At 40.3% G+C, this 20,813-nt stretch overlaps 1 protein-coding gene across 10 annotated transcripts in view; it reads left to right on the top strand.

Annotated features, from left to right (window-relative positions):
- The window catches only part of nfic (nuclear factor I/C), a 450,718-nt gene that overhangs the window by 339,550 nt on the left and 90,355 nt on the right, over positions 1 to 20,813 (top strand). For 8 of the 10 annotated variants that reach the window (XM_069928654.1, XM_069928657.1, XM_069928660.1 and 5 more), the window contains one exon: positions 12,440 to 12,598. The exons of the other annotated variants lie outside the window; for them this stretch is intronic. In XM_069928654.1, the coding sequence (XP_069784755.1) occupies positions 12,440 to 12,598 (159 nt within the window). The remainder of the gene's footprint in view (positions 1 to 12,439; positions 12,599 to 20,813) is intronic. 10 annotated transcript variants of the gene reach the window in all.

The following is a 20,813-nucleotide window of genomic DNA, read 5'->3' as shown; positions in this document are numbered from 1 at the left end:
GTTCTCTTTGGATCTGCGTATTTTCAATTTACTCCCCATTTAAAATATAGTCTGCCCGTTTATTTTTTTCTACCAACCTGTATAGCCGGACACTTTCCAACATTTTATTTAATTTGCCACTTCTGTGCCCATTCTCCTAATCTGTCCAAGTCCTTCTACGGCCTCCCTGTTTCCTCAACATGACCTGCTCCTCCACCTACCTTCATATTATCGGCAAACTTGGCCACAGACCACACATTCCATCATCCAGATCATTAATGTAAAGAAGTGGCCCCACACCGACCCCTGTGAAACACCACTAGCAACTGGCAGCCAACCTGAATATGATCCTTGTATTCTAACTCTCTGCTTCCTGCCAATCAGCCAATGCTCTACCCATGCTCATATGTTTTTTCTTATACCTTGGGCTTTTATTTTGTTAAGTAGCCTCATGTGTGGCACCTTTTCAAATGCCTTCTGAAAATCCAAACACTGCATCTTATTTATCTAGCCTGCTTTTACTTTCAGAGAATTCCAATAAGGTTTGCAAAGCACTGTTTCCCTTAAAGAAACCATGCTGGCTTTTGGCCTATCTTATCATGTGCCTCCAAGTACTCCCTCAACTCATCCTTGACAATCAACTCCAACATCTTCCCAACCAGTGACGACAGGCTAACTGGATGATAATTTCCTTTCTGCTGCCTCCCTCCCTTCATGAACAGTGGGGTGGCATTTGCAATTTTCCACTCCTCAAGGACCATACCAGAATCTATTGATTCCTGAAAGGTCATTACCAATGCCTCCACAATCTCTACCACTTTCAGAACCTGAGGGTACAAACCATCTCTTCAGGAGACTTATCCACCCTTAAACCATTCAGCTTTCTGAGCATCTTCTCCCTTGAAATAGTAACTGCACTCACATCCCTTCCCCAATAACCTTCAACATCTGGCACCCTGACAATGTCTTCCACAGTGGAGACTAATGCAAAATACTCATTTAGTTCCTCTCCCATCTCCTTGTCTCCCATTATTATTTCTCCAGCATCATTTTCAAATGCTCCTACCTCTCTTTTACTCTTTATATACTTGAAGAAGCTTTTTATATCCTCTTTGATATTATTTGCTAGCCTACTTTCATACTTCATCTTTTCCCTTATGGGTTTTTTAGTTACCTTCTGCAAGTTTTTAAAAAGTCCCAATCCTCTTATCTTCCCACTATTTTTTTCTTCCTTGTATGCCCTCTCTTTTGACTTGTGTGTTGCACAAGGAGGTTGCAGCACCTCAAACAGCAGGAACTTAACCGTTTACCGTTTAACCGTTTACAGCACGGAAACAGGCTATGTCGGCCCTTCAAGTCTGTACCGGTTCACTTGAACAACTCCACTAGCTCCTCTGCAAACTCCTGAGGAAGTAGAGGCTTTACTTGCCATACTGCAGTGTGCGAAATGAAAATTAGAACCTGAACCTTGCCTGATTGGAGAAGGGTTTCAGACCAAAACATCGACCATTCATTTTCTCCCACACATGCTGCCCAACCCGTTGAGTTCCTCCAGCAGATCTGGCATAGAACAGGATCTCTTACATACAGGACATTTTTAATGCGACAATTCAGATTTCCTGCTGTTTACTTAAATGGGGTCATCGTTGCCAGTCCTGTGACCAAGGAATTCAACATGGGGTCTTCTCTTGCTGGTATTCTTCCTGCCCCTGATTCCATTGCTCCCAAACTTCACCGGGGGACACTGACCTTATTGCGCCTTCAACAATACCCCACCCAATCTAGCCAGCACCTTCAATGTCCCAATCTTGCGTCTCTGCTGCCCTACCCAAGTCTTATTCAGCTTGTATGATGTGTGGATAGGCTTCCTGGGAAGCACGCAAGACAAACATTTTCACTATACCTGCGGAATATTGGATGATACGATTCCAGCCTTCCAGGTATATTAGAGCGCTGTGGTTGCAACAAATCAGTTTGGAAATTGGCCTTCAAAGGACTGTGATGTGAAATATATTTTCAAAAAAATATTTCACAAAACCGGTCAATCTGATCCTTGTTCCAAATGGTTTGTAGAAAGATAAGGCATACATACGTAAATCAGAACCATACAGGCCTCGATGTTGTGTGCTGACCTATATAAACTCACCCTGTCATCAATCTAACCTTTCCCAACCTCTCAGGCCATGCCGTTTTTAATTTTAGTTCCAATTTTCAATATTTCTTCCACTTCTTCAATTAGCTAAAACTTGAATGAGATAAACTTGATCTTGCTTCTTACTCTGTCGCCAGCTCAAGGCCAGACGAAGCTCTCAATTCCAGATCAAGAGAGCGTGAATGCCGACCTCTTTCCTAAAACTGAGCCTTTAATATTGGAGGAGACTTCAAATGTTACCCTGACAGATGTTTCATCTCTTGGATAAAATGAGAAACTGAAGCCCACTCAGGTGGATTGAAGAGCGCTGCTTCTCATGTTCTGTGTACCCGGTTTGAAGTATGTGACAGTTCTTCCGATGTCCCAACATAAGTTTATCCTAGGAGAACGTTAATCATTTATCTCTTTGCAGTTTTGCTGCCAATTGTATGCATTGCTACCGTTTCTCAAGTATTTTGCGACATCCTCAGGTGCTGGAAAGCTCCATACAAATGGAATACTTTTCAAATAGGTTTTTTTGCAGCCTTCACAGTCCAGATAAGCAGAGGGGCTGCTCCTGGTGAATACATTGCACTCTGGATGCCCGGGGAAGGAATGATCACAGCCGCAAACACAAGCTCTTGGTGAAGGACCCATTGGCTCCCATCACCCAGGACTGAAGCATCTTTTTGTCAAGCAGGGGAAACAAGAGTTGTTTAGCGGATTACTCGCCTGTGGTTCATCACAGTCCGAGGTTCAAGTCCAGCTTTTAAAATATTTCAATATTTGCTCTTTGAATTATAATTCCACTAATCTATTCAAAACCATTGAGTATTTCCAGCTGGTGTGAGCTGAGAACAGTCATTTGGCTGGCAAGTTGTTACTTTTATCCTATGTATAATTTCAGGCTTAGTCATTTATTAAACTAATAGAGTGAATGTATATAATTTAGAATCGTTACCAAAGAATTTTATAAGCTAAACTTTTGGCAGGAATCTGCTTTGAAAAAAACCGGAATTACAATTTTAATAAGCACTTTCAATAAGGTTGGGATCATCATTCAGCGTCTCCTGTTTTTTAAGTGCATTTCAGCATAATTTCAATGGCAGGATTTGAAGCCAGCACTTTGATGTTCTATGCTCTTTGCTCTTCTGGCCTTGTGCGATAAGGCAAAAGTAACCTTTGTGGTTGTGTTCCCTGTTCGAAACGGAAAATGAGTTCCAGTAAAAGAACCACTGAAAACAAGGGCATGGAATCATTGTGTCATGTGGTAAAATCCGTGAAAGATTCCAGCATGCTGCTGTGGGAGTACGTCAATAGCAAAAGATTGGCTTGTCGGGGCAGCAGGGAATCAAGAAGGAAATAAAGGAAAGGAAGGATTGAATTTAAGATCTGTGAGGTTCAATGGGGGGACTGATGAGGTCCCACCTGAGGTGCTGTGTGCTGTTCCGGTCTTACTTGAAAAGGGTATACTGATTTTATTTTCTTGCAGAGGAGGTTCACCAGGTTGATTTCAGAAATCAGGGGGTCATGGCTTATGAGGAGAGATTGAGTCACTTAGAAATTTGGAAGGAAGAGAGGGATCTGATAGAATTATATAACATTCTGAAAGAATATGAGGAGAGATTGAGTCACTTAGAAATTTGGAAGGAAGAGGGGGATCTGAGAGAATTAAATAACATTCTGAAAGGAATACGATAGAAGAAGGAAAATTGTTTCCACTGGCAGATGAGTCTAGAACTAGGGTATACCGCCTCAAGATTTGGAGGTGATGATTTAAGACAGATGATGTGGAATTGCTTCCAGAAAGTGGAATTCTCTGCCTCATTGAATACATTTAAGACACAGATAGTTTGATGTTGAATAGTATGGGAAATGAAGGATTCTGGGGAACAGGCAGATAAGTGAAGCTGAATCCATGACCAGATCACCCATGAACTTATTGAATGCAAGGTCAGGTTCAACTGGCCAGATGGCCGATTCCTGTTCTTTCACTTACATTCTCATTAGCCGACTCTTTTTATTGATTCCAATCTTCTTAAGTTTGTAGAACTCAACTGAGCCGAGATCCCTTCAGTGGGACAATACGGAGTAATGTCGTTCCTTATGTAAAGGCTAAAAACCTTCAGTGAAATACACAAGTGGACAGATACAAATGTCCATGATCCGTAAGATTCTCTGCCTAAAGAGAAGGTAGAGGCTCCCTTATTAGATATTTTTAATAATTTCTAACTCTCAGATCAAAGTTTGCATAGTAGGGGAAGGGTTATAGAGAGCTTTTGGCACATTGGCCTTCACAAATTAAAGTACTGAGTATAGGAGTTGGGATGTTATGGTAAAGTTGTGTATGACATTGGTGAGGCCAAATTTGGAGGACTGACTGTATTTTTGGTCACCTAATTGCAGGAAGGATTTCAGTAGTGCAGGGGATATTTACAAGGATGCTGCCCAGACTTCAGGAACTGATTTGGTTGGTCGAACCAACTCTATTAAAATAATTACCTAAATTTTAATACTTTTTTCAACTTTGCCCTGTTTTTATTCCTGTCTTTTTTAGATTCCCTTTAACTCAATCCTATCTTGATATATATGGAAGAATAAACATCCTCGCCCAAACAAAATCCATTGACAAAAACTTTAAAAGAATGGAGATTTAACCTTACTAAACTTTAAGTTCTATTATTGGGCAGTCACTATATGAAATTTTACATTTTGATTATACTATATTAACTGTGAAGACTGTCCAATATGAGTCTCTTTGGTATCTAATTCTGTTACAAAATGTTCTATTATTTCCTTTCTCGGATCCTCACTTCCTATGTCTTTAAATAAATTAACGGTGGTTAAACACACTTTGAGGACTTAGATCAGGGGTGTCAAACTCAAATTCACAGAGGGCCAAAATTAAAAACTTGGACTAAGTCGTGGGCCAAACTAAATATTTATTGAAAATTTTCAACAACATCTGCATGTTTTCTCTTCTTTCAACATATGTAATGTTAAACTTTTTCTTAATAAAATAAATGTTTAATAATAGTTTTGGTTAAACTCTTTCCAGAAGAAGCATTAACAAATGAGAAATAAAATATTCAATAAATAATATTTCTCTATAGCCTTTAAGCTCCTTTTAAATGTATTTTTTTTCCACAAGCCAACAAGTCAAAAAAATAACAACTTGCTTCAATGAAAATCCAATCTTTCAACTATGAACAGTCCAAAGTTAACTAAAGAAAATATGAATCCAAGCTTCGCTTGCTACACTGTGATTTACTCTGATGCACCTGGGTCTAAACCAGATACTTGGCATCTCTTCTTAGATGCAAGTTCACCAAACTCTGGGGTCAGAGTTTGCTTCCCACCTGTCTTGAAAGGTCCTGTTGTCTGTCTTTGGTTTGGCCATTTTTCTTAAGGGGTTTATTACATGTGAGTTAGGCGACAGGTCACAGATTCTAATGAAAGTAGAGAGAGGAGGTGGGGGCGATTAGCGGGCTGACGGACCGGTGCCAATGCATTTGCAAAGCATTTTGGGATTTGTAGTATTAGCTGTGCATGCACTATACTGGAGGGGCAGCCAGCAGGCCAGCTCTAATACATATTTAATATGATCTTGCGGGCCAAATATAATTATATCACGGGCCAAATTTGGCCCGCAGGCCTGAGTTTGACATGTGTGATTTAGATACAATTTAGAAAACATTTTGGTTTACTGAGATTTTCTTTTTCTAGTCCTATTTTTTCTAATTATTTCTTTAAACCTTCCATGGTTGGTGTAGCTTTTAAAGAATGGTATAGATTAGGCATTAAATGTTTTAAAGATTTATTATTGAAGGAAGTTTCGCTTCTTTTGAACAACTGTCAGTTAAATATAATTACCAAATACTCTTTTTTCGTTATTTACAGATTAGGTATTTTTTCCGAATTCAATTACATACATTCCTATTAAACATGATAAGAATTTAATGGTTGTAATTTTTAATTTACAACCTTTTTATAACAGTTCAATATCTGACATTTATGGCATGTTGGTGGGAATAAGTGGGGCTCCATTAGATAAAATTTAAAAAGCCTGGGAACAGGACCTCCAGCTTTTCATCTTTCTTTTTAAAATATTTTTATTGATTTGGTAGAGAGAAATTTTACATGTTATATATTGTTTACATACTAGTTACATAACTTTTATATAATGCAATACAGAATATGAATGATAAGTGATTTATACATTGTCTTTTAAACAATGCTCGAATAAAATGGAAATACCTTTTTGAAAACTTCACTCATATCCTAATATTATAACGTATTCATTGTTGGTTATCTAATTGGACTAATCCCTTCTATTTATAAAGGAAAATAGAAAAGAAAAAGAAGACACCTTATCCCCCACCCCCTTTTAATCCTACCCCTTCCACTAAACATGGTCACCAGAGAATAAGATGTAAAGAATCAAGTCTCGGCCCCCAGATATTGGACAGGAAACCCCAGAGTACCCCCACCTATGTTTTCAAATTATGTTAGCAGCCCATAAATGCTTGTCATTTTCAATCTTGATCTCTTTAATGTTATATCTAATTTTCTCCAAACTCAAGCAAGACATAACATCCTGTATCCACTGCATACGAGTTGATGCTAAGCTATCTTTCCATTTCATCAGAATTGCTTGTCTGACCATCAGTGAAGTAAATCTACTTTTCTTTTTTAAATTGTTTCAGGAAATATTCTCCTCTTGAGAATAACCAAACAAACCAATAAAAGGGCCATGATCCAATTTAATCTGAAAAATCTTTGATAAAATTTGGAAAATTGTTCCCAAAATTCTTTTAGTTTTGGACATTCCCAAAACATGTGAATTAGAGAGGCCTCAAAGATTTTACATTTATCACATAGTGGATCAACATCAGAATTAAAACAAGATCATTTAACTTTGGACATATGTATTCTATGTACCACTTTAAATTGTAATAAACAATGTCGTGCACAGATTAAAGTATTATTAATCAGATCAAGCGTGGTATCCCAGTCTTCATCTGGTATTGATATATTTAAATCTCATTTTCATTCATTCTTGATTTCCCTCCCTGAACATCTTCTAGGATTCATCACGTTATTATAAATAGTTGCTATCAATCCACCATGAGGAAACTTTAAATCAAAAAATAAACCAAAGATATTGGTTTCAGGATTTCGAGGAAAATTAGAAAGTATGGACTGAGCAAAATGCCTAATTTGTAGATTTCTTTAAAAAATCCCTGTTAGGAAGGTTGAGTTTATCTGTTAGATGTTCAAATGAAGCAAAATTGCTTTGAATGTACAGATCCCTAAAATTTTTTATACCCAATCTAACCCATTCCTTGAAATCTGAATCTAAGGTAGAGGGTTGAAAGAGATTATTCTTTATAATAGGGCTAGCAACAAAAACATTGAGATAGCCGGAATTTCCTAAATTGTGCCTATATTCTCAGCCTATGTCTCATTATCGGATTGTCTATCAGTTTTGAAAAAGAAAAGGGTAAAGAAGAACCTTGGAATGCAATTTTCAAATTGGTTAATTCCTTATCTTTATGTGCTCACCACTCCTTCCTACAATTTAAAGTAGTCCATAGAGCTCACATGTCCAAAGCTAAACTATCTTGTTTTTATGCAGATGCATTTCCTCATTGTGGCAGATACCACAATGGAGATGCTTCATTAATTCATAAGTTTGGACACGCCAGAGCCTTAAGAAATGCTGGAATGAAATATTTCAAACTTTTTCCTGTTCTTTTTAAAGTTAATTTTAAGCCTAATCCTTTAACTGCCTTGTTTGGTATTATTGGATAGAGTGGCATAATTCTAATGGCATCTGATTTGCACGTATTAGTTTTTACCTCTCTTATGGCAAGGCGGGCAGGGTTGCTCATATGGAAGGATGTTGCTCCGCCTACTCAAGCTCAATGGCTAGATGATTTTATGTCATGTTTAAATTTAGAGAAGATTCGATGATCAATTTTCGATTTGAATTTAAATTTTCAAATACTATAGGGACCCTTTTTGAATGACTTTCAAAATCTCTGATAAATATGAATATAAACCTGTTGACTAATAAGTAATTTATTACTTTGATAAGGATTTTTTTTCTCCTTACCAAACAGCTTCATTTTTTGGTAGTGGGTTTAGAACTTTATTATAATTAAATATTATTGCAATATGATTTGTATAATTGAGAATGTAGGGTAAATTGGATGAACTGGTATGGTGTGTAATGTATTTTTTTACTTTTAATGTGTATTCTTAAGTACTCCGTATTTTTTCAATGTGAAACTTCCATTTTAATTCAAATAAAAATATTGAAAAAGAAAGATTAGGTTAGGACTTTATTCCCTGGAGCGTAGAAGAATGAGGAGAGATTTGATAAAGAATGCAAAAGTATGATGAGTATAAAGTAAATGCAAGCAGGGTTTTTTCACTGAGGTTGGGTGAGATAAATACTAGAAGACGTGTGCTAAGGGAACAGTAGAGGGAATTTCTTCATGTAAAGGGTGGTGAGAGTGTGGAATGAGCTGCCAGCTTGATTGGTGAATATGGGCTCAATTTTAATATTTAAGAAACATGGACAGGAGCGTTATGGAGGGATATGGTCTGGGTGCAGGTCAGTGGGACAAGACAGAATAATAGCTCAGCACAGAGTAGAAGGGCTGCGCTGTAGTGCTCTATGGTTTTATGTTTATGGGGAACAGGTGGGATCAACCGTGATCTTATCAAATGGCAGAGCAGGCTCGACAGGCCAACCTCTGCTTTTTTTTTGTGGGCTGATAAAGGGTTGGCACAGCAAAAGCAGTGAGAGCAAAATACTTCACACACAAAAAAAAATTCAAGATCTTTCCAGATGCAACTAATCCATTGAAGGTGCTCCATCTCACAGTCAGTTCGATTTTCAAAGTGGGGGCAGGGCTCTGGGGCCTGGAAACCAGTGGAACAAAGCCTCTGCCAGTCAAACCTCCTCAGGTGTAGAGGTTGGAGGGACAACTGTCTGCAGTCAGCAGGGCACTGAGTGTGTGTCCATCAACTGGGCCCTGTTGTTGATTTAACTGGGTAACCTGACCATGCGATGGCAAGAATTTATGATGACAATTATTCATGGTTTTAGAATTAATTTGGGCAGCTATTTTAAGAAATATACTTGCTGTGATGTGGTTTGGTGACTACACGTAAAAGCACAATGCTGGAGGAACACAGGAGGTCAAACGATCTACTTTATGGCGCAAAGATAAAGACACGTAACCAATGTTTCAGGCGAGCCCTTCATCAAGGTACAAGCAAAATGTAGGCAGGTGCCCAAACTCGGAGACATTTTGCTCATACTGTGAAGAAAGGCTTGTGCCTGAAACGTTGGTATCTTTATCTTTCCTATGTAAAGTCAAGTAAAGTTAAGTCAAGTTTATTGTCGACTGATCGCGATGAAACAGCGTTCTTCAGTCCTCAGTGCAAAACATGCAGACACAGAACCACGCATAACACACATAAGGACAAACAGTACATGTGCAGGGCAAGAATTCATATATATATATATATATATATATATACAAATAAATAAATATTATTTCATGAGTAGGAGAGTTTTAGACAGTTAGTGTGAGCAGTTCCTTTGATAAAGAACACTGTTTGCCCTGCTGAGTTTCTCCAGCATTGTGTTTTTACTACAATCACAGTGTTTGCAGACCTTCATTGTTAAAGAATATGCTTAACAAAGGGCTAATGAATTAAGTGAGAAAATAGAGTCTGTACCTTTTAAGATGGTGGGAATATAATTGCCTTCTAAGCATCACCTTCTCTGTGCTGTAGTGAGATACTAACTTAACAACACAATATGTCAATACACCTTGAGTAAAGGCCACCCTGACATTTCCCAGCCATTTGCAGACACCACAGGGGAACATATTATTGTAAACACAAAATTGCCAGATGTGTGAAACTTGTAGGGTCTCATGCCTGCCCAAAGGTGTATAAAAGTGCAATGAACACTCCGATGCTTTGAGCGAGGCTCAGTGTAGAGAACAAGTTACTGAGCTCATTCTTCTATCACCCCTCACTCCTGGTAGTGTAATCAAGGCTAAACAAAGAAACTGTTGTATGGTTAATTGGTTCTGCTGTTTTCTGCTGTTTGTTTTACTATAGCGTGGGCTGACTTTAACATCGTGTTTTACTTCCGATAATTGCACGTGCCAGATGAGCCACTAGGACCAGGAACACTTCAAGTACAAACTTTGCTTTGTAGAGAGCCTAGTCTGGGCAAGTTATTGAGTCACGCAGCTTCAACCCATGTCCAAGTTGCTATTTTGGGTTGGTCCCATTTACCTATGTTTGGTCCATACCTTTCAAAGGCCTTCCCATCCATGAAAGTTGTTTCTGTGCCTACTTCTACCTCTTCCTCTGGTTGCTCAGTCCAGATACGGACCACCCTTTGAAGTGAAAAAGTTGCCTCATGACACTCTTAAATCTTTCCCCTCTCACCTTAAGCATTTGCCTCTGGTCCTAGAATCATCTGTCCTGGGAAGGCTATCCATGCCTTTGATGTTTTAGTAAACCTCTGTAATAATCACCCCTCAGTCTCCTCTGAACAAAGACCCAGGCTATCCAACCTCCCCCTGTAGCAGAATCCCTCAAGAGCCCACAACATCCTGGTGAATCTCCTCTACACCCTTTCTGATTTTTTGATATCCTTCCTATAGCTGGGTGACCAGAACTGCACACAGTACTCCAAACCTAGTCTCACCAACACCTTGTGCAGTGTTAAAGACAGAATTGTTCTTATCATTCCTGGGCAGGGAAAAGAGGAAAATGAGGAATTCTATCCCTCTTTGTTAACCAATTGACTATCTGAAGGGAAGAAAAATAACCGGTGTCCATGTCTCTTGTTATCATCTGGTAATCCTTCTGAACAGAGCTGGTACGAGGAGTGGTCTTGGTTCTCTTTTGGGGGGGAAGAGTAGAAGTACCAAAGGAAGTTAGTAACTTAGAAGATAAACAGTGACAACAAACAGAACCTCATCTGTAGGTTTGTTATTTTAATCTTCCCATCGAATGATGTCAAAACAGTTGCAATCATTTTTATCACATCTCATCCAGCAGGTTGCTTCTCTCATCAAAGCTTTCATAATCCTTGTTGGCCCTAAAGCCTAGGGATGTCTGCCCCTCCTTCAGATTGTCCTTCCTGCAGCAATCTTTTAGAACTTGAGCAGGGTGTCACCCAATCACAACTATTTGATTGAACCCACGTTCATCCTTAATGCTTCCACCACAACTGCTGCCCTTCATTTCCATTGCTCATTTAAGGAAAAGCTGATGACGCCGGTGTTTGATTTTGGATTTCAAGGGGAAATGCCAATAATTGTCTGTCATCATTCAGCTCGGAATTTTATAGTGATTAAGGTTAAAATTCTCCTCATTTTATGAACATGCACCTAGTTTAAACGTATAATTTAAATGTGTACTGCATGACAGATGGATGTAAGTAGCCTTTGCTTGAATTTCAAGGATGGCCCAACTGAAATGGGTGTTTATATTGTGGCTAGATTTACTAGGATGTTGCCGGGATTTGAGGAACTGAGTTACAGGGAAAAATTAAACAGGTTAGGACATTATTCCCTTTGCTTGAATTTCAAGGATGGCCCAACTGGAATGGATGTTTATATTGTGGCTAGATTTACTTGGATGTTGCTGGGATTTGAGGAACTGAGTTACAGGGAAAAATTAAACAGGTTAGGACATTATTCCCTTGAGCAAAGAAGAATGAGGGAAGATTTGATCAAAGTTTACAAAATTATGAGGGGTATGGACAGAGTAAATGAAACTGGGCTTTTTCCACTGAGGGTAGGTGAGATACAAACCAGATGACATGAGTTAGGGAAAATATTAGAGGGAACCTCTTCACACTAAAAGTGGTGGAAGTATGGAACGAGCTGGCAGCTGACATGGTGAATACAGGCTCAATGCATGAAAAATTTGGGCAGATACATACATGGATGGGATGGGTATGGACTCGGTGCAGACACTAGGACTAGGCGGAAAAATTCTTCAGTAAAAACTAGAAGGGCCGAACGGCCTATTTTATGTGCTGTAATGTTCTATGGTTCTAGAGTTGTCTAACTATATTCGACGTGTCGTAGAATGTTTTTGCATCCTACAAGTATAATCAAGTCTTTAATTAGAAAACCTGTTCAGCAATTAACTGTAGTGTATAAAGTATACATGATCTAACTCGACATTATGTTGAAAAATGTTTTCATTTTTCATTTACTTTTTTTCCCAATGTGTCCCCGTTTGTTTCCCGTTCACGGGCCCTTTGCCCTCACACAGCAAGGGAGGGAGGGCGACCGAGCCGCAGACTACTCCATGACTTCAGTGACAATGCCACTTCGTGCTCAGATGAGAGGACGCATGCTTCCTGCGGAGAGAGACACCCTGTGTCAGTTGTTCTACTCCCCGGGCCCTGGGGAGTGTTATCCTCATGTGAAGGTGACATTGTACTTATAAACCCTATAGTGAAAGTGACTACTTATTGTGTTCTTCTTTACATTAGAGTATTTTTAAGCAGGCAATACCAGCACTTCCAATATGGAAGTTACAAATTGTCAGAAATTATATTTGTATAGATTACATTTTTTATGTGGGATGAGCTAAACAAAATCATGTTGAACAATAGTGCAATCTATCGAACTAAACAGTAGCTGTTCCAACAGTCTGATTATCTTATAAAAATGATCTCAGCAGGAAGGGTAAATTATAACCCCATAATGCATTCCAATTGCTCTTTCAACAATAATTAAAACAAGTTACTTTGGAATGCTTTATAAGATAGTCTGGACTTAAGTCTTCTCTAGACAGTAATTCAACAACCTTCTCTGTTGGTTCCATTTAACACTCAATTTGAAGGTATACCCTGGAGGTACATCTCAGTCAATGGGCTGTGAAGATGTTAGTGGCTTATTATCATTTCCACGTCACAATTAACACTGGCATCATTTGCTAAATTATTTTGGGCATGATCAGTTTCCTTAGAGATCTGAAATTTTATTCTTTTTAAAATTCTTTGAAAGCTCAGTGAATTAAATTGCATAATTGTTTATTCCATATAACTTACATAAAAAGGATGTGACAAATCTTACACTTTCGAATGTATTTACCACAGTAAAAGCTGATACTGGCATTGAAACCCATACCCAAGCAACTGCTCACACTAACTATCCGAGACTCTCATTTGTACAAAACAATGTCTATTTATTTATTTACTTTTATAGATATAACACTTGTCCTGCATATGTATTATTTGTCTGTATGTGTGTTACGTCTGGTTGTGTGTCTGCATGTTTTTACACCGAGGGCAGGAGAACGCTGTTTCATCAGATTGTACTTGTACAATCAGATGACAATGAACTTGACTTGACTTGATTAACCATATGTTTTGGATGGTGGGAGGAAACTGGAGCACCCAAGGAAAACTCACGCAGGTCATGGGGAGAACATACAAATTTCTTGCAGAACAGCACTGGATTTGAACCCGGCCCCCTATGGCTGTAATGATATTATGCTAACTGCTACTTGAATGTGCTGCACTAAATCAATTAAATAAGTCACAAAGTATTCATTGAATTGTTTTCAAGTTTCTTAAAAGTATATGTATTTTATTCCAAGTTTCTCAGTACAATGGTAGGCTCCTGTTACTATGTTTTTAAGTTCCATCATATTTAATATTTATACATCAAGTTTATTTTTCATCCCCTACTTCTCCACCTGCCCCACCACATATGAAGGCAAGAACACTACTGACCACCCAACAGTCACTAGAGGAGTGTTTATGTCAGAAGCTGGACAAGAGATGTTCATAGGAGTCTTGAGGAGGGAGGACAGTTCCTGCCAACTCTGCTCCTTCTCTGACCAAAACAGTTCCCTGTTACTTGTGATTTTACAGTATGGCTGAGTTTTCAAGCTGAGGATTTAATTCTGTGCCTCTATCAGTATTACAGTGAAAGATAGAACCAATGACTGATCTTTCCATCCCTCCTCTAGGGCTAGTTAATGCAATGACTGCACCTCCATCACTGGATAATCATTACAGCACATGGCCTCCAGCTGTGTGGCTACCAACGCAGACGTGACATTTATGACATTGGTGAGATTTGTTGAGCTAATGTTCTTGCTGTTACTTGGCCCTTGATCATCTCACCAATTTAACTGAGTTTTCTGAAGAGGCAACCAAGAGGGTTGACGATGGCAAGACAGGAGACATTGTATAGCAAGGCCTTTGACAAAGCCTGCATGCTAGGCTGACCAGAGGGTGAGATCCAGGGTGCACGAGGAAATGAGCCACAAGATTGAATTGATGAGAAGAGTCAGAGAGTGGTAGTGTGGGGCTGTTTTACAGATTGCAAGTCTGTGACCAGTGATGTGCCATGGGGATTGGTGCTCGGTCCACTGTGGTTTGTCATCTCCATTAATAATTTGGAGGACAGTATAGTTGATATGATGAGTAAGTTTGTGGATGACTCAGAATTGGTGGTACTAAGATTACAGGATCTGAAATCATCTGCAGAAGTGACAGGGGTTTATGTAAGGTGTTGTGTTTTGAGGAGTTAGGCCAATGCAGGGCTTACCCAGGGTCCTGGAGAGAGGCGTGGAACCAAGAGTCCAAGGCGGTGATACCAGTGGGCAGGGTGGTGAAGAATGAGTTCAGAAAATTGAACAGAATACTCCAACTGTGGTCTCATGACACTTAGACAAGATAAAGGATAGGATAAAGAGTTTATTTCTGTGCTGTAGTGCTTATGCGAGGTGTTGTGTTTTGAGGAGTTAGGCCAATGCAGGGCTTACCCAGTAAATGGTAGGGTCCTGGAGAGAGGCGAGGAACCAAGAGTCCAAGGCGGTGATACCAGTGGGCAGGGTGGTGAAGAATGAGTTCAGAAAATTGAACAGAATACTCCAACTGTGGTCTAATGACACTTAGACAAGATAAAAGATAGGATAAAGAGTTTATTTCTGTGCTGTAGTGCTTATGCGAGGTGTTGTGTTTTGAGGAGTTAGGCCAATGCGGGGCTTACCCAGTAAATGGTAGGGTCCTGGAGAGAGGCGTGCAACCAAGAGTCCAAGGCAGTGATACCAGTGGGCAGGGTGGTGAAGAATGAGTTCAGAAAATTGAACAGAATACTCCAACTGTGGTCAAATGACACTTAGACAAGATAAAGGATAGGATAAAGAGTTTATTTCTGTGCTGTAGTGCTTATGCGAGGTGTTGTGTTTTGAGGAGTTAGGCCAATGCGGGGCTTACCCAGTAAATGGTAGGGTCCTGGAGAGAGGCGTGCAACCAAGAGTCCAAGGCGGTGATACCAGTGGGCAGGGTGGTAAAGAATGAGTTCAGAAAATTGAACAGAATACTCCAACTGTGGTCTCATGACACTTAGACAAGATAAAGGATAGGATAAAGAGTTTATTTCTGTGCTGTAGTGCTTATGCGAGGTGTTGTGTTTTGAGGAGTTAGGCCAATGCGGGGCTTACCCAGTAAATGGTAGGGTCCTGGAGAGAGGCGTGGAACCAAGAGTCCAAGGCGGTGATACCAGTGAGCAGGGTGGTGAAGAATGAGTTCTGAAAATTGAACAGAATACTCCAACTGTGGTCTAATGACACTTAGACAAGATAAAGGATAGGATAAAGAGTTTATTTCTGTGCTGTAGTGCTTATGCGAGGTGTTGTGTTTTGAGGATTTAGGCCAATGCGGGGCTTACCCAGTAAATGGTAGGGTCCTGGAGAGAGGCGTGGAACCAAGAGTCCAAGGCGGTGATACCAGTGAGCAGGGTGGTGAAGAATGAGTTCTGAAAATTGAACAGAATACTCCAACTGTGGTCTAATGACACTTAGACAAGATAAAGGATAGGATAAAGAGTTTATTTCTGTGCTGTAGTGCTTATGCGAGGTGTTGTGTTTTGAGGAGTTAGGCCAATGCAGGGCTTACCCAGTAAATGGTAGGGTCCTGGAGAGAGGCGTGGAACCAAGAGTCCAAGGCGGTGATACCAGTGGGCAGGATGGTGAAGAATGAGTTCAGAAAATTGAACAGAATACTCCAACTGTGCTCTAATCACACTTAGACAAGATAAAGGATAGGATAAAGAGTTTATTTCTGTGCTGTAGTACTCTGCGACAATCATGCTGAATTAAGTCCAAGACCATCGGAGATTAAATCACACCAGAAACAGTTAAAACAATTTCATTTTGTTGGCTTTGGCTATTATACTGAATGCAGAGTACATTTAACAGTGGAAATAATAAAACAAAAGAGATGGTTGTCGACTTCAGGAGGGCCCAGGAGGACCATGCTTCGCTGACCATTGACGGCTCCACTGTTGAAGTCGTCAAGAGTATCAAGTTCCTCGGAGTGCACTTGGCAGAGAATCTCACCTGGTCCCTCAACACCAGCTCCATAGCCAAGAAAGCCCAGCAGCACCTCTACTTCCTCCGAAGGCTGAGAAAAATTCATCTCCCACCCTTCATCCTCACTACATTCTACAGAGGATGTATTGAGAGCATCTTGTGCAACTGCATCACTGCCTGTTTTGGAAATTGTACCACCTCGGACCAAAAGTCCCTGTAAAGGATAGTGAAGTCAGCGGAAAGATTATTGGAGGCTCTCTTCCTACCATGAAGGACATCTGCAACACTCACTGCAGGAGAAAGGCAATAAACATTGTGATGGACTCCACACACCCCTCACATAGTTCTCCCTTCTGCCATCTGGTAGGAGGTACCATAGCACTCAGGCCCTTACATCCAGATTGGGCAACAGTTTTTCTCCCAAGTCATCCGACTCCTGAATTCCCAGAACATATGTGGCTAGGGAACCGTGGACTGTTACTGTATACTTCTTAATATTTTAATGTGTTTAACTTCTAACTTACATTTATGTAAATACGCTCTGAGGTCCTGGAGAAACACTATCTCGTCTTTACCGTGCGAACATGGCATGAATGATAAATAAAGGTGACTTCACTTCACTTGACCTTCCAATCATAAAACTATATAACCATATAACAGTTTATGGCATGGAAACAGGCCGTCTCAGCCCTTCAAGTCCATGCCAGTTCACTCAAATAACTCCGCTAGATTCCCCCGCCTATTCTCCGCCCATAACCCTCCAACTCCCTCTTATCGAAGTATATATCTTACCAAAGTATATATCCAGCCTCTTCTTAAATGAAAGAATTGACTCTGCCTCAACTATTTCCTCCGGAAGATTATTCCATTCAGCCACCACTCTCTGAATGAAGAACCATCCTCTAATGTTTCTCCTAAAATTTTGCCCCCTTACCCTCAACCTGTGTCCTCTTGTTTCAACCTCCCCTGCTCTCAGAGGGAAGAGTCTACTTGCATCTAGTCTATCTATTCCCTTCATAATTTTAAACACCTCTATCAAATCCCCTCTCAACCATTTACGTTCCAATGAATAAAGTCCTAACGTCTTCAATCTTTCTCTGTAATGTAGGTATTTTAAGCCAGGCAACATCCTTGTAAATCTTCTCTGCACCCTCTCCACCTTATCTATATCCTTCCTATAATTTGGAGACCAGAACTGAACACAATACTCCAAACCTGGCCTCACCAATGGCTTAAACAGTCGTAGCAATCCCCCTATTTTTGTATCGTCTTGTGTATTTCCTTGCACAGTTAACCACCCCATCATCCAAATCATTAATATAAATTATGAACAACAGGGGACCTAGCTCCGATCCTTGAGGCATGCCGCTCATCACAGGCTTCCATCCTGACAGACAGTTGTCCACCATGACCCTCTGCTGTCTATCCTCCAGCCACCTCTGAACCTATCTTACTATTTCTCTATTAATCCCTAGTGTCTGAACCTTCCTTACTAACCTTTCATGTGGAACCTTATCAAAAGCTTTGCTAAAATCCAGATAGACTACATCAACTGCCCTACCTTCATCCACCTTTCTTGTCACTTCTTTGAAAAATTCAACAAGGTTCGTCAAAGATGACTTCCCTCTCACAAACCCATGCTAGGTACTCCTGATCAACCCCTGCCTATCAAGATATTTATACACACCATCTCTAAAAATACCCTCCATAACTTACCCAACCACCAAAGTCAAGCTTACAGGCCTATAATTACTTGGCCGATACCTCGTGCCTTTTTAAAACAACAGAACTACATTAGCAGCCCTCCAATCCTGCGGCACCACACCCTCCTCCAGTGATCGTTGAAAATCCACTGTCAGAGCCTCCGCTATTTTCTCCTTGACCTCCCTTAATGTCCTGGGGAAAATCCCATCAGGACCAGGAGACATCCACTTTAACTGTCCCTAGAAGCTCCAAAACCCTCTCTTTACTAATCCCTATCTTTTCCATAACTAATCCATTTGCCTCACTTATCTCACATAGTCCAATGTTCTTTTCCTTCATGAACACAGATAACAAAAAATCATTTAATATCTCTCCCATCTGATATGGTTCCTCGCACAGTTCACTGCTCACATTTTCCAGCGCTCCTATTCTATCCTTAATCTTCCTTTTACTATTGGCATATCTGTAAAAACCCTTAGGATTCACTTTTACCTGATCAGCTATTGGCACCCCATACCTTCTTTTTGCCTTTCTAATTTCCTTCTTCAGGTTTTTTCTGCAATCTATATAATAATCATACATCTTATCCATTTTTTCCTTCTTAAATTTAGTAAATGCCCCCCTCTTATCCCGAACCAACTTCCTAATTTTTCCAGAAAACCACGGTTCCCTTAAACTTTTGGCTTTGCCTTTCGATCTGACTGGCATGTAAAGATACTCTCAATATCTCTTCTTTAAATACCCTTCAAATCTCCTCTACATCCTTTCCAGAAAAAAGATCAGCCCATATAATTTTCTGCAAATCCCTTTTCATTTCTTCAAATCTAGCCTTTCCCTACTTGAAGACCTTCAACCTCAGACCTGGCCTATCCCTTTCCATATTTAAGTTGAAGCTAATGGACCCATGATCACCAGATCCAAAGTTCTCACCAACACACACTTCTGTCTCCTGCCCTATTCCATAACACTGCCTCCCCTCTAGTAGGCACCTTAACATACTGTTGTAAAAAACAATCCTGAACACATTATACAAAGACTAAGCCATCTCACTGATTATGTTTCCCAATCAATGTTAGGAAAATTGAAATCCCCAACTATCACAACCCTATTTCTACTATACATCTCAGCTATTTTCCTGCACATTTGCTATTCCAGTTCCCTATCCTCTTTTGGTGGCCGATAATATACCCCTATATTTGTAGCCTCACCTTTCTTATTTTTTAGTTCAACCTACAGAGCCTCCCGCGACGAGTCCTCCAGTCTATCTTGCCTCATCACCACTGTAATATCTTCCCTGACAAACAACGCCATACCTCCCCCTCGTACCCCACCAATTCTGTCACATCTAAAGCAGCAAAATCCCAGAATATTTAGCTGCCAGTCACAACCTTCCTTCAACCACGTCTAACAAATTGCTATCACATCATAACGCCATGTGTCAATCCACACCATTAGTTCATCCACTTCATTTACCACACTCCTTGCATTGAAATAAATGCATCTCAGAGATCTTCCACGTTTAACTTTCTGCCTCTCATTCTCTCTACAATTGTTACTATGGCCACTATTTATTACCTGCTACTATTCCGCCGCCAGAATGTGTGAAAAAGCCTTTTTTCTTTGCCTAAAGACTCTGTTCTTGTCATCCTCCCTGACATAAACCCTTGTCCCCAACCTTACTAGTTTAAAGCCCTAGCAAACACCCCTGCCAGGAGACTGGTACTTCTGGGATTTAGATGTAACCCATCCTTACAGTATAGGTCCCATCTCCCCCAGAAATGGTCCCAGTGGTCCAAGAACTTAAAACCCTGTCTTTTACTCCACCCCTTCAGCCACACATTCAATCTCCACCTGACTCTATTTTTGCCCTCACTATCACGTGGCACAGGAAGTAATCCAGAGATTACACCCTTAGTGGTCCTTCTTCTGAGCTCCCTGGCTAATTCCTCATATTCATTTTGCAGGACCACTTCTTCCTTCTTACCAATATCATTGGTACCGACATGTACCATGACCTCAGGCTCATTCCCTTTCCCCTTTAGGATCTTCTGGACACATGGAGCCACATCCCAGACCCTGGCACCAGGGAGGCAAACCGCCATCTGGTTTTCTTTATCTCGTCCACAAAAACCTCTGTCCGTCTGTTTCACCATCGAGTCCCCTATAACTATCACCCTATTCTTCCTATTACTTCCTTTCTGGGCTACAGAGGCTGACCCTAAACCTCTGCCTACCTTAGCCTGACTATCCCCTTCCTCAGTACTCAAGGAAGAGTACCGATTTCTGAGGATTTCAGGCTCAGATGCTCTCTCTGGAGCCCGACCTTTCTCTTTCCTCCTCCTAATCACAACCTGACTTACACAATGTAAAATGGAGGAGTGCACCTGTGTGATCAAAGATTTTTTTGCTTTGTGAGAATGACAATTTCAGGGGTATTTTAGGTGGTCCATCTAGCAAGACTGTGGTCATTCCTGTCAGGGGGAAAACAGCCAAAACAAATTGACACACAGGCGCTCACTGTGATTTCACTTGTTAAATTTCTTTTGCAACCCAATATCTAATCCAGCAGAGTGACCTCAGGATTTAACAAGTCTGCTGCTTTGTTGTC

This window comes from Narcine bancroftii, chromosome 3 (genome assembly GCF_036971445.1).
Source record: "Narcine bancroftii isolate sNarBan1 chromosome 3, sNarBan1.hap1, whole genome shotgun sequence".
In the NCBI taxonomy this organism is placed as follows: Eukaryota; Metazoa; Chordata; class Chondrichthyes; order Torpediniformes; family Narcinidae; genus Narcine; species Narcine bancroftii.
Note: the sequence above shows the minus strand (reverse complement) of the source record. Positions and strands in the feature narration are given on the sequence as shown.